The 15067-nt window shown below is 46.2% G+C and overlaps 1 protein-coding gene across 1 annotated transcript in view; it reads left to right on the top strand.

Moving 5' to 3' along the window:
* The window catches only part of SPNS3 (sphingolipid transporter 3 (putative)), a 58479-nt gene that overhangs the window by 17183 nt on the left and 26229 nt on the right, over nt 1-15067 (top strand). Inside the window, exon 8 of the mRNA XM_007937593.1 lies at nt 6981-7170. Coding sequence (XP_007935784.1) covers nt 6981-7170 — 190 coding nt within the window. The remainder of the gene's footprint in view (nt 1-6980; nt 7171-15067) is intronic.

Below are 15067 nucleotides of genomic sequence, written 5' to 3' on the forward strand. Positions count from 1 at the left end.
TCTCACGTGGTTAGTCCCTCCTCACTCTGCTGGCCCCACACCTTTGACTCCATTCTCTCAGGACACCAGTGACTTCTTTGATGCTGACTCAAGGACCCCTTTTATCTTTTTCTTACTTGCCTTTTCCTCCTTGAAGCCCTCACTCCTAGTGTCCTTTCAGGCTGATGATCTTAAGGTTCCTTGTGATTTCCTGTTCCTCTCTGATTCTGCCCTGGAAGCTTCCTCAGAGTTTCTCAGGGCTTTTTTTTTTTTTTTTTTTTAAATTGTGGTTTTAAAAAAAATCTATCTATCTATCTATACCTATATATCTTTATCTATTTGGTGGTGCAATGGTTGAAGTATTTGGCTGTTAACCAGAAGGTTGGCAGGTCAAACCTACCAGCCGCTCCCCAGGAGAAAGATAAGGCAGTCTCTTTCTGTAAAGATTTATAGCGTTGGACACTCTATGGGGTGGTTCTGCTCGGTCCTACAGTCGCTGTGAGTGGGAGTGGACTTGATGGCAATGGACACACACACACACATACATCACACAACATTTGCCAAGGACACACACACACACATCACACAACATTTTGCCAATTCAACACTTTTCACATGTACAATCCAGTGACATTCTTCATGTTGTGCAACCATCGCCAGGATTCGCTGCCAAATTATCCATCACCATAAACAAAAACTCACTGCTCACTAAACAATGACTCCTTCTTTCTCCCTCCTTCCTGCCCCTGGTAGCCACGAAAAAATTGTGTCTCTATGCATTTGCCTGTTCTAGATATTTCATATAAAGTGGGACCATACAGTATTTGTCCTTCTCTGACTTATTTCACTCATTATAATGTTTTCAAGGTTCATCTATGTTGTAGCATGTATCGGGACCTCATTTCTCTTTATGACTGAGTATTAAGCATTCCAACATATGGATATACAGTACCACATCTTGTTGATGGACGTTTGGGTCATTTCCACCTTTTGGGCCTTGTGAATGGTGTTGCAGGGAACATTGGTGTACATGCATCTGTTTGAGTCCCTGCTTTCAAGTCTCTTGGGTATATACCAAGAAGTGGAATTGTAGGATCACAAGGTTAAAGATGTGGCTGCTAACCGAAGAGCTGGCAGTTCAAACCCATCCAGTGGCTCCGTGGGAAAAAGATCTGGTGATCTGCATCCATAAAGACGACAGTCAAGAAAACCCTATGGGGCTGTTCTACTCTGTCCCATGGGTTGTTGTGAGTTGAAATAGACTCCATGGCAACTAACAACAACAAAGGACTCTATGACCTTCCTGGAGCTTCTTCCTTCCCCAGCGCATCCGTGGTTCTGGTTCTTTGCTGGCAGCTCCTACTTCTACCTCCTTCTCTTCAGCCTCCTCTCTTGCCTCTGCCCCTTTCCCTGAGCTGATGGCCAAGCAGAGCTTCATGTAATTATCAGAATGTCCCCCACACTCTCACTTGTATGTGCTTTTGCCCAGGCTGTGTCCTCTCTCCACCTTTTCTCATCGCTGTTTATCAATCCCTTGCTTTAGTTCAGGCTCTATGCAAAGTATTTAATAGGAGTACCATCTGAGGAAGGCATTCCTAGTATTCCTATATTATGAGAGATGAGAGCTCAGAGAGGTTAAGTAACTTGTCCAAAGCCACATAGCTAAGAGAGGGCAGAAGCAGGATTCAAATCCATCTGATTCGAAAGCCTATGCTCTTAAGCTCTACATCCTGTTGCCTCTAGACACTGCCCGTTCCTGTTGTTTAACTTGAACATCTTTCCACCTAGCTGGGTCTGCTAGGTGCTCAGGGAAAGCTTGTGAGTAAATGCATTAGGTATACAAGTATGAAGAAGTAATGTTTGTCTTGGCTCCTCAGTTCAATTCTTATCTCCCAGGAGGCAAAGACTGAGTCCTACGAGTTTCACAACAACTTGAAAAAGTGGAGGAAAAACAGGATCCAATTCCACAGCTTTGAAGGCATTCTCTGGCTTGGGAGTTTTGGGCAAGTCACTCCCCCTTTCCTCAGCTTTTTACCCTCCTCCCTCCAACTCATCTCCTTCCCAGAACCTTTGTGAGAAACTGATGTCGAAGTGTGTATTAGTTTCCTGTGACTGCTGTAACAAATTACCACAATCTTGGTGGCTTAAAACAACAAACACGTAGTCTCTCACAGTTCTGGAGGCCAGAAGTTCACAGGGTTTCGTGGGGCCAAAGTCAGGGACATCAGCAGGGTCCTGCTCCCTCTGGAGGCTCTAGGGGAGAATCTGTGCCTTGCCTCTTGTACCCCCTGGTGGCTGCCAGCATTTCTTATCTTGTGGCAACATCACTCCAGTCTTTGCCTCCATGATCACATTGCCTTTGCCTCTTCTGTCTTAAATCTCACTCTGGTCCTCTCTGGAGGACACTTATGGTTGCATTTAGGGCCACCTGGGTAATCCAGGATAATCTATCTCAACATCCTTAATTTAATCACATCCGCAAAGTCAAAGTCTTAGGACATCGACATCCTGGGAGTCATTATTCAGCCTGAGCAGTAGACGGAAGGTCCCAATGTGGGGTTCTACACAGACCTCAGCTATTAATACACCTCTTTGGTTAGGAAAAACCCGAGGGTGAGGGTGGAGCAGGGGTAGAAAGCTGCAGGACACCAGATTCCGTGTCAGCCTGAGGGAGATCTTCCAATACTCAGAGCTGGTCCAGGTGGAAGGGGCTGCATTATGTGCAGCGAGCTTCCAACCCCTAGGGATGTATAAGGTGCTGGATAGTCATTTGCTGGATGGTCATTATGTTGGGAGCCAGAATAGGATTTGCAGAGATGTTTCAATAAATAGATGCAATGTTGAAAGCACTCACGTGTCTATGCCAAGTTTGGAAGACAGCTATAGGTCAACTGACTGGAAGAGATCCATATTTGTGCCCAATCTAAAGAAAGGTGATCTAAAGAATGTGGAAACTATTGAAATATCATTAATATCACAAACAAATAAAATTTTGCTGAAAATAATTCAAAAGTGGTTGCAGCAGTACATTGACAGGGAACTGCCAGAAATTTAAGCCAGATTCAGAAGAGGAAGTGGAACAAAGGATATCATCACTGACGTCAGATGAATCTTGGCTGAAAGCAGAGAATACCAGAAACATGTTTACCTGTGTTTTATTGACTATGTGTTCTGGTTACCTAGTACCACTCTGACAAGAATGTACCACAAATGGAATGTCCTTAAACAAATAGGAGTTTATTCTCTTACAGTTCAGGAGGCTAGAAGTCCGAGTTCAAAGTGCCAGGCTCTAGGGGCTGGGTGAAAGCCCCTTGACCTTGGGCTTTAGCTCTGCCTCCAGCTCCCGGCCCACTGAAGCTAGAGGCATCTCTTCACTCAGGCAGCTATTGGCTGCTGAGACTGACAAGCCCCAGGTTGACAAATAAAATGGGACAGTCCCGATGTTACCAAACCACATGGCAGGCCATTAATTCAAGTCCATTGTAAGTCCCAAGGTCAGCAGAGTATGGCAGGTGGCTGAAAAACGACATGGCTACATGCAGAGTCCAAACGTGCCATAAGCTAGAGACCATTCCCCAAGGCTTCGGCTTATATACAAGAAGCAGACCACATCCCTAAGGTAGGTACTTAGCTGCTCACAGTAGATTCCACCATGGAATTGATTACCAGTCTCATCATGGGGAATACTACATCCAGCTGTCCAGCCACTCAACCAGGCCTAGCCAAGTTGACACACAAACTGAACTACCACACTATGCAAAGGCATTGGACTGTGTAGATCATAACAAATTATGAATAACATAATTTCAGAATTATGGGAATCCCAGAACACTTACCTGTGCTCATGAGGAACCTGTACATAGACCAAGAGGCTGCTGGTGGAAGAAAACAAGGGGATAATGAATGGTTTAAAATCAGGAGAGGTGTGTGTCAGGGTTGTATCCTTTCATCATACTTATTTAATCTATATCCTGAACCAATAATCTGAGAAGCTGGACTGTAAGAAGAAGAATACAGCACCTGGATTGGACGAAGACCAATCAACAACCTTACTTCTAAAAGTGAAGATGACCTGAAGCACTTACTGGTGAAGATCAAAGACTATATAGCTTTCAGTATGGATTGTACCTCAGACAGAAAACAAAAATCCTCACCAATGGGCCAATGAGCAACATTGTGATAAATGGGGAAAAGATGGAAGTTGTCAAGGATTTCATTTTACTTGGATCCATAACATCCATGGAAGCAGCAGTCAAGAAATCAAACAATGTATTGTGTTAGGCAAATGTATGGCAAAAGACCTCTTAAAAGTGTTGAAAAGGAAAGATGGCACTTTGAGGACTAAGGTCCTCCTGACCCAAGGCATGTTATTTTTAATCACCTCATACGCGTGTGAAAGCTGGGCAACGGATAAGGAAGACTGAGGAAGATACCTTTGAATCATGTGCTGCTTAAGAATACTGAAGACACTGTGGACTGCCTGAAAAGTGAACAACTCGTCTTGGAAAAAGTTCAGACAGAGTGATCCTTAGATGTGAGGAGGCAAGGTTTTGCTCACATCATTTGGTCATGTTGTCAGAAGGGACCAGGCCCTGGAGAAGGACATCATGCTTGGAAAAGTAGAGGGTCAATGGAAAAAAGGAAGACGCTGAATGAGATGGATTGACACAGTGGCTACAATGATGGACCAAAACATAGCAATGATTTTGAGGATGGTGCAGGACTGGACAGTGTTTCGTTCTGCTGCACACGGGTCACTTTGAGTTGGAATCAACTTGATGGCATCTAACGACAACAAGGGGCTTCTTGGCTCTGAAGGTCTGTGATTCTGGGAAGTGCTTGTGGGCATGGGGGAGAACCTTTCAAAAGTGGCTGGAGTGTCCTCTGATCACACCTCCTGCTCAGGGGCCAGTGGAGGGGGGGCTTGTCTAGGCTACCTCCTGACTAACAACTAATCCCAAGTCTCACAAAGGTCTAGAGAACCTGACAAAGCCGGCTCAGACTAGGGCTCAGAGGTGGGTGGCATTCACCCAGGACTCAGGGTTACCGAGCCAGGACCTTGCACAGCTGGGAAGGCTAGGAAGATCCCGTGAGCACTTTTAAGCTGCCTAAGGCCCTTGGTGCCTCTGTCTGGTAGGCAGAGGACCAAGAGGCTCTGGCTCTGACCCGAAGGGATTATGTGACCTCAGGAAAGTTCCTGCCCTCTCTGGGCTCCCTGTTCTCTCTTATGCACTGATGGGGTGGAGTGGGGAAATGAACCCACTAGTCCTCAGCTCATAAGATGGATATTTCACGGAAATTTGTTTAGGGGAGAGATGGTTTGTGATACCCAATTTGTCAGTAACCGTAGTCCTGTCCCTGTTATGTTCTTAGGCTTAGTGGGAATCACAGAGGTAATAACAGGATACTTGTGCCATCCCACACACTTCTGGAAATGTTTGGGTCTGGAAGGGGATGCTAGAGAGGTGGAGAAGGGTGGGTGAGGGGGACAGTGCTCCAGGCCAAGGGAACCTGCAAGTATAGGATAGGGTGAGTTGAGAGAATTCCCAATCATTTGTTTAGGGTGAGGAGGGAGGGTGGAGGGAAGGATGTGTAGATCAGCAGGGGCCAGTCCTGCAGGGTCTTGGATGCTGGCCAAAAAGCTTGTCCAATGAGGAGCTACTGAGGGTTTTGAAGCAGGAAAGGGTCATGTTTAGATTTGTGTTTTCAAGAGTTCACAGCAGGCATAGTCTCAGCTGTCCCCCTGAACTCTTTTAAGAGGGGTCTTCGGAGAGTGGAATGGACCAGGAGGGCAAAGATGTGTCATTTTATCTCTGAGCCATCTTTGCCTTAGCCTTTCTCAACCTTGCCTGCCTCATCTGTTCCACCCGGGAATTCTGGGAAGTATCAATGAGCTCATTTGCTCAACATACACATTTTGAGTGTCAGGCTCTATGTTCGTAAGAATTCAAAGGCTAGTGGATGACCCTGATGGTAGAAATACGGAAGGTGCTATGGGAACTGATGGCCATAGGAGGAGCCAAGTGGGGTTGAAGTGGGTGCAGGAGTAGGTGGGAAAGTGGTAAATTCAAGAGGGGGCTACTTGAGAGGTGTTCAAAGACAGGGAGTGGAAGGTGCTATCTAAGAAAGGGGTATGTGAGTACTGCCCAGACACAGGCTGAGTGTATCATACAAACAAACCCACTGCCATCAAATTGATTCTGACTCATAGTAACCCTATAGGACAAAGTAGAACTGCCCCATAGGGTTTCCAAGGCTGTAAATCTTTCGAGAAGCTGACTGCCTCATCTTTCTCCTGTGGAACGGCTGATGGATTTGAGCTGCCAAATTTTGGTTAACAGCTGCACCACCAGGGATCCTTAACAAACCAAACTCACTGCCATCAAGTTGATTCTGACTCATAGCGACCCACTTTGGGTTTCTGAGGTGGTAAATCTTTACAGAAGTAGATTGTCCAGTCTTCCTTCCATGGAGTGGCTTGTGGGTTTGAACTGCCAACCTTCTGGTTAGTAGTCAAATGCCTTAGGTACTACACCACCAGAGCTCCTTCCAGGGGTCCTTAGGAGTGCAATAAATAAATGTACTTTTGCCTCCCTTCCCTTAATATTTGAGGCTAGAAGCAGAGGGGGTTAGGGCCAGAGTGGGATGCTAGAATGAAGATTTCTGAGTGGATATACTTTGGGTCATGAGAGCAGGTCATGGGAGATGAGGCAGGCTGGGAACAGGGTGCTGGAATGCCAGGTGGATCACACATATGGTTGATAATATCCTCAGAGTGAGGCAGGAAAGGGCACAGGGGAGGCCATGGACCTCTGACCAGGGTTCTGAGGCCCCAGCAGAGGTCAGGGGTGGGGGAAGGAGTAGGTCAAGTCAGGGGTACGTGCCTTGTAGGAACCAGATCATGCACCTCGGGCAGGTGGCTGGAATCGGAGGACCTCTATCCTGACACCCCCCACACACACACCAAACTGACCTATCTTTCTCCACTCTTTTTCCATCAGCCTGATTTTTGGGGCCCTGACCGTTGTGACTGGCATCATTGGGGTCATCCTGGGAGCAGAGGCTGCGAGGAGGTACAAGAAAGTCAACCCGAGGGCTGAGCCCCTCATCTGTGCTTCCAGCCTGCTTGCCACAGCCCCCTGCCTCTACTTGGCTCTCATCCTGGCCCCAACCACACTCCTAGCCTCCTACGTAAGTGATGGTGCTTTTGGGGGTGGGTAGGGAACTAAGACCTGTGCCAGGTCTTTATGTGCATTATGTTTACTCCTTTTGTGAAGAGCTTGTTAACCCCATTTTACAGATGAGTAAATTGAGGCTCAAGTGGGAATAGCTTATGTAGAGTTACACAGCCAAGAAGGGACAGAACTGGGATTTGAACCCACACCTTTCTAGTTCTGAAGCATATCATCTGAGCTCCTGGTTAATGCTTTGAATTGAGACAATGGGATCATTTATTCCTGAGACATTTTCCTCTTCTCAGCTCAAGAAGCAATAATGCAATTACTCCCAGGTTCTAGATGAGGAAAGAAAGGCTCAGATTGGTCATCACCAACGTGGTCGCTGCTTTAAAGGTGATGACGTGATAATATCACGTTTTCTAGACCCATATCCTATCACATCCCTTTCTGCGCCTCACACTCTGGCTATTCCAGCACAGAGACGCTCATACCTCCCAGTCTCTGCTGTGTCCACTCTCCCCCACTAGAGGCACTGTTTCCCTCTTCTGTGCATGTTGAAATCCTTCTGTAAGTCCAGACTCAAAGGCCACCTCCTTCACAGAGACTTTCTGGACCATTCTATGTTTTCATCAGAATTCACTACTCCTTCCTGGGCTCAGTGTGCCTTTGGCCCTCATTAGGGCCCATGGTATATGGTGTATCCATAGACAGGGAGCCCAAAGGGCAGGGACCAGATCCTGCCCCTCCCTGCTTACAGCCTTGTCCTTCCTATCCTCTCAAATGGGAAAAGATTACCACTTCTGGGAAGATGATGCCAGCCCAGACCTAGTCAGACGGCTAGAGTCCCTCCCCTGCCTGGGTTCATGGCTTTTTCTGCTGGCCCATGGATTCACTGTTGGACCTGGGAGGGCCTGTCCATATGCAGATGTGTACTGGGTTCACTGAACGGGCTAGGCTCAGAGACAAATCAGCACACAGCTTTGTTGGTCTCCCACCTGTTCTGGTGGGTCTTCCATTCATGGCCAGGTCCCATGGCTTGTCCAGGCACAGTCATGAATCCACATGTCCAGTGTCATTTAAATAAAAACTTTGGTCATACAAGTATGTGTCACTTCATGTCCATTTGGGTAATATCTGACCACATATACATGTGTGGCCCCATAATTTTTTTTTTTTTTTAAATAAAAGGGAAAGCAGCTTTCTTTTTGTTTCTTAGGAGCTCTGGTGGCATAGTGGATAAGGCATTTTGCTGCTAACCAGAATGTTGGCAGATCAAACCCACCAGCTACTCTACAGGAGAAAGATGAGGCTATCTACTTCTGTAAAGATTTACAATCTTGGAAACCCAATGGGGTTATTATGAGTGGAAATCAACTTGATGGCAGTGGGTGTTTTTTTGGGGGCGAGGGAGTTGTTTATTATTTCCCCTTAATGGTTTTAAAGACCCCAAACCCAGATTCTTATACCACTGGACCATGGGTAGGACATAGTCGAGAGAGGCAGAGGACATGACTCTGGGAGCAGGCTTTCTAGGCTTTGTCCAGTAGGCAGGCAAGTGGCATCGGCTGTGGGGCCCAGGCTGCTCCTGCTGCTCAGGCAGGCAAAACAGCGGGCAAGCTGGCTGTGCTCCGCTCCCTCCTTGCTTGCTTCCTTTCTCTCCACTCCCACTAATGCCCTCACGGCCACCACTGTTGCTGCCACCTGTCCCTTTGGTCTTTGCCAGCAGCTTCAGCAGCAGCAGTAGCAGCGATGAGGAAGCAGGTGTCCATAAGGTTTTAATATAATGTTCTCATGTCCAAATCAGATAGCATTCTATTTCACAGAATGTGTTGTGGACATTAAGTGATGCACACTTGTATTTCCAAATGAAGCTGCTGTCCAGGCCCAGAACATTGCACTGGGAAGAAAGGGAGCTCTAGACTTATTTAATTCTTCTTCCTCCATTTTATGACCCTCATTTCTGACACCACCGCTGCTCCCCTTCCCATTCTGAGCTCCCCAGGATTGGGCAGGTGAAGAAATATGGCAGGAAATGGGCAAAATATTTCCTGTGTCTTGAATTGTTTTTGCCATCAGTGCTGTCAGTGGGACAGATGCCTAATTCTGGTTTTCTCCTCTCTTGGGCATTTTTGTGTTTTTTGGGGGGGCCTCTTGACCTGGCTATTACTATTATTATTGATGTAGTGTGTAACACTGATTGATTTCCCTTGTATTCCTGGGATAAAAACCACTTGGTTATGCTTTGTAATCCTTTTGATATGCTATTGAATTTGGTTTGCTATTATTTTGTTCAGGATTTTTGCATCTATACTCATAAGGATAGGAGTCTGTAGTTTTTTTTTGTGAGTGTGGCCCTGGCTTTTGCATTGCTTGATTCCTTGATGCAGATGACATAGCTGCCCATTGTCCTCTCACAGCTTCCCTTCTGCCACTTTTCATGTGTTGCCCTTCCAGCTCCTTCCTGCTGAACCTCTTGCCTTGTCAGCCAGCCCTGTGGGGAGCTCCTTGCCCGTGACCACTCCAACCTGTCTCCCCTCCCTGGTACCCATTTATCCCGACTTGATGGCATACAACAACAACAACAACAACAATGCTCTGGAAGTGCAAGCACCATCGCTGCTGCCCTCTCACCTCACCCTACCCCTGCAGGCTGCTCTGTTTGGCAACACCCCAGACTTCCCCAGGCCCCAGTGCCCATGTCCCCCAAACTCCAGGTGATGTGCATTGAGTACCATGAGGATACCCTCTGTGCACTCCCCTCAGGTGGTCCTGGGGCAGAAAGCCAGCAATAGCCAGGGTCCACCCAGGGAGAAAGGCCAGTTTCCCTTCTGACAGGCACTGCCCTCTCCAGGTGGTTCCCTGGAAGCCCCTCCCTCAGCTTGTTAAGGGAACTCTTCAAGTGAGTCCTCCCAGCCTGAGTCTCCAGCCTTCTTCTCTACAAGTTAGTGGGGGTACACAAGACCAGTCTCGCCAAATCCTGTGGATTCTCTGCCACGTCTTTTAAGATGTGGATATTTCTCTGCTATTGTTGTCAACTTTGGGCTTCAGCCAACATTTCTGGAGTATAGAGTCCTATTATCATCTGGAGGCCTATTATAATTTCCTTCTCCACATGCGTTTATTAAGTCCTCACAACACCTTCGTGGGGAAGGGTTTTGCTCATCTGCACTTGACAGACTGGAAAACTGAGGCTCAGAGACAGCAACAGACAAACAGTGCGAAAATCAAAGTCAGCCGCTCAGATTCCAAAGTCTGTGTCCTTTATGTGGTACTGTCCCTTGCCATCCCTGTGGAAGGGAACAACGTCTGGGCTACACTAAACCAGTCAACTCCAACTCAAGGGGCCCCTATGTGTGTCAGAGTAGAACTGTGGTCCATAGGGTTTTCAAAGCCTGATTTTTTAAATTATTATTTTTTAAATTTTAATTGTGATATGGGTGAAAGTTTACAGAGCAAATTTACTTTCCATACAGCAGCTCACATACACTTTGTCTCATGACATTGACTACAATTTCCCACAATGCAACAGCTCCCCTCCCACTTCCTCCCCATAGTTACCTCTTCCCTGTGTCCTTCCCTCCATGTACTCCTGCCCCCCGAGCATGACTGATCTCTCCAAGGAATGTATCTACCTAGTGTAAATGTTCAGCTCATATGCCTGTCTTTTGTTTGGCTGGAAGCTGCAGGAGTGGGTTCAATTCCAGACCTGCAGGGCAGCTAGGGGCCATAGTTTCAGGGGTTCCACCAGGCTCTATCAGACCAGCAAACCTGGCCACCACCACCCCCCCTTTTTTTTAAATGATTTTGAATTTTATTCCACATTGTTCTCCCACTCTATCCAGAATCTCCTACATAGATCCCCTCCTAGTAGTTGACAGTCAAAGCCTGATTTTTGAAAGTAGATTGCCACACCTTTCTGCCCAGGCACCTCTGGATGTACTTGAATCTCCAGACTCCTGGTTAGCAGCTGAGTGTGTTGACAGTTTGCACCACACAGGGACTCCTGGCACACACCAGGGACTAATAAATGCATTAATGTGCATTGCCTGAGGGAATAGGAGAGGGACTGGGACCCCCACCTCTGGCTGGCAGAGGCCGACATGCCAGATCTGGCAGGGAGACTGAGGCCTGGGCAGATGGAGGCCCCATCAACGGCCTGTCCCTGCATTGGCTGGGACCAGGGACCCCTGCCAGCGCTACTTCTGCTGATGCCTTGGCTGGCTCTGGCAGGCGGCTCCTTGGCTGTGTTCTGGGGACACAGCTGCCCCCCCACCTCTGCAGCCTGGCACATCTCCAGAGCTGGATAGGCTCATCTAGAAATGACATTGTGTCCTGGCAAGCAAAGCTGGAGAAATTTTCTTTTTGGTCTGACCCTAGGTAGTGGGGTCAGGGGGGTGAGGGGCAAGAAGGTGGGCAGGGCCAGGCTTTGTCCGTCCTCCTGCACTGGGAGCCTGCTCTTCTCTGTGGCCTGGGCCTGGACCTGGTGCTGAGTCCTGTTGCCAGACCTCTAAGCCTTGTATCCCCTTCCAGAAGTGGTACAGTTCCTCCATCTTCTGACCTCCTACATAGATCTCCCTCCTAGTGGTTGACAGTCAAAGCCTGATTTTTTGAAAGTAGATTGCCAAACCTTTCTGCCAAGGCACTTCTGGGTGTACTTGGACCTCCAGACTTCTGGTTAGCAGCTGAGCATGTTTACAGTTTGCACCACATAGGGACTCCTGGCACATACCAGATACTAGTAAATGCACTAGTGAATGGCACTAGTAAATGCACTATTAAATGCATTAGTGAATGGGTGGGTAGGCCCACCCCATGGCTCTGTCGCGTCTCTGAACTCCACTTGGATGTCATTTCTTGAGATTCAGGCTCCTGCTCTCTTGCCTCCCTTCCCCATTCCCCAGCCACCAGTCAGCAAACCCTGAACATCTCCCAAATCTCTCATCTCTACTCCTTTCCCTCTTCCCCAGCTCATGCCTTGTCATCTTTCTCCAGGAAAGTTCTGAGAGCCACCTTCCTGGTCTCCTTGCCTTCTTGCTCACCTGCCATGATCTGTTCTTCCTACATAGCCAGAGTGAGCTTTCTGACACCACGGACTTTCCTGTTCCGAAGCCTTGCATAGCTCACTGGTGCCTCTGGAACTAAGTCCAACTCTTCATCCTGGCATTCAAAGGCCCTCATGAGCTGCCCTGACAACCTTAGTAACTTCATCCCTCCACTGTAGTCCTGCACACAGGGCCCTTCCTGATGCCTAGGACATGCCCTGGACTTCCCACCCCAGGGTCTTCCTTTCCGCCCTTCTCTACATCCCCAAATTACTCTGGGACTTCAAGGACCAGCTTAAACACTATATATACCTCTATGGAGCCTTCTCTGATTGCCAGACCTGACCCTCTATCCTAGTCCTTAGTGCCCCTTAGCACTGTCTTTCTTGTTGTTGTTGTTAGCTGTCATTAAGTCAGCTTCCAACTCATGGCAACCCCATGCATACTTCCCAGTCCTGTGTCAGCCCCACGATTGGCTGAGGATTGCGCTGTTGTGATCCTAGAGTTTTCAATGGCTGATTTTTGGAAGCAGGTCACCAGAAATTTTTTCTTAGCCCATCTTAGTCTGGAAGCTTCACTGAAACCTGTTCAGCATCATGGCAACATACAAGCCTCCACTGTCAGACAGTGGCTGAACATGAGGTCCACCAGTAGGGAATCAAGCCCTGATATCCTGCATGGAAGGTGAGAATTCTCCCAATGAACCACCATTGTCCCCATTGCCTTCCTCGGATCATGGTTATTTATGCTTTGACTTCTCTCTCAGCCCAGCCTGGGAGCTTTAGTAAAACCCAGGTCTGGTCCAGCCCTCAGCACAGCAGCACAGTGTCAAGCATATGGGGAGCTGAGGTGGTCACTATTTGCTGAGTGAATGGTTGAGTAATAAGCTGTTTGCATTCATTCATATATTCAACAAATATTTATTCAGGGCCTATTCACTGGCATGCTAGTTTAAATGCTGTGTATTTAAGCAGTGACTAAAACAGACCAGAATCTCTGTTACTGACAGAATTTACATTCTAGTTGGAGGTAACAGACAGCAAACAAAATACGAAAGTAAAATTCACAATATTTCAGATGATGATAAATGCTTAGGAGAAACATAGATGGGGGAAGGGAGATAGGGAATGTGTTTATGTGTTGGAGGGGCTGAAGTTTTTGTACATGGTGTGGTCAGAGAGGCCTCACTGAGTATGTGACTTTGAGTTAAGACCTACCAGAGAGTAAGGAGTGGATTATGTGGATATCTGAGAAACAGTGTTCTAGGCAAAGGCATAGCAACTGCAAAGGCCCTGAGGCATGAACATACTCAGTAGATTCAAGGAACAGCAAGGAGGCCCTTGTAGCTAGCATGGAGAGAATGAAAGCAGAGAGGGAGATGAAGTCAGGGAAGTGACGGAGACCACGTCATGTCCTTGTGGACATAAGGAAGTTACTGGGAGTGAAATAGAGTTCTGTGCAGAGAACGAATGGGAGATCTGGGCTATGTTTCCTGCATCTATTGAGGTTACATGTGGTTTTATCCGTATTCTGTTACTATAGTGCATTACATTGATTTATATTTGTATGTTGAACTAACCTTGTATTCCTGGGATAAATCATCCTTGGTTATATGTACAATTCTTTTAATGTGTTACTAGGTTAAGTTTGCTAGGATTTAGTTGAGGATTTTTGTGTCTAAATTCATAAAGGATGTTGGTCTCTAGTTTTCTTTTTTGTGGTATCTTTGTCTGTTTTTGGTATCAGAATAGTGATCTCACAGGGTGAGTTAGGAAGCATTCCTTTCTTCTCTATGTTTTGGAAGAGTTTGTGAAGGATTGGTGTAAATTCTTTAAACATTTGGTAGAATTCAACACAGAAGCCATCTGGTCCTGGGCTTTTCTTTGGGAAGTGTTTGGATCATTATTTCAAGCTGTTTGCTTGGTACAGGTTTATTCAGATTTTCTGTTTCTTCATGAATCAGATTTGGTAGTTTGTATGTTTCTAGGAATTCTCCATTTCATCTGGGTTATCTAATCTGTTGACATACCACTTTTCATACCAACCAAACCAAATTCCCTGCCTTTAAGTCAGTTCCAAATCATAGAGACCCTATAGGACAGAGCAGAACTGCTCCGTAGTGTTTCCAAGATTGCAAATCTTAGAAACAAAGACAAAAATAGACTGAAAATCAAAGGCTGGAAAAAGATATAGCAAGCAAATGGCAATCGAAAAAGAGCAAGAGTAGCAATATTAATTTCTGATAAATTTGACTTTAAGACAAGAGCCATCATAAGAGACAAAGACATAATATAATAATTAAGGGATTTATTGAACAAGAGGACATAACCATAATAAATATCTAAATACCCAATGAAAGAGCCCCAAAATACATAAATCAGACTTTAACAGAATTGAAAAGACAAATAGATGACTCCACAGTAATAGCAGTAGACTTTAATATACCACTTTCAGTGAAAGATAGAGCAACTAGAAAGAAACTCAATAAAGACACAGAAGAACTAAACAATACAATCCACTAACTTGACCTTATAGACATCTACAGAGCACTTCACCCAAAAACAGAACAATATACATTCTTTTCCAGTGCACATAGAACATTCTCCAGGATAGACCATCTGTTAGGCCACAAAGCAAGTCTCAATAAATTTAAAAACACTGAAATACTGCAAAGCATCCTCTCAGATCGCAATGCTGTAAAATAAACAACCAACAATAGGAAGATCAACAGAAAAAGAGCAAACACATGGAAACTAAATAACACCCTCTTTAAAAATGACTGGGTAATAGAAGAAATAAAAAATGAAATTAAAAATTCCTTGAATAAAATGAGAATGAAAACACAACATACCAAAATCTTTGGGACAC

The sequence above is a fragment of the Orycteropus afer genome, unplaced genomic scaffold (genome assembly GCF_000298275.1).
Source record: "Orycteropus afer afer isolate SDZICR_OR568_19922 unplaced genomic scaffold, OryAfe1.0 scaffold00042, whole genome shotgun sequence".
NCBI lineage: Eukaryota > Metazoa > Chordata > Mammalia > Tubulidentata > Orycteropodidae > Orycteropus > Orycteropus afer.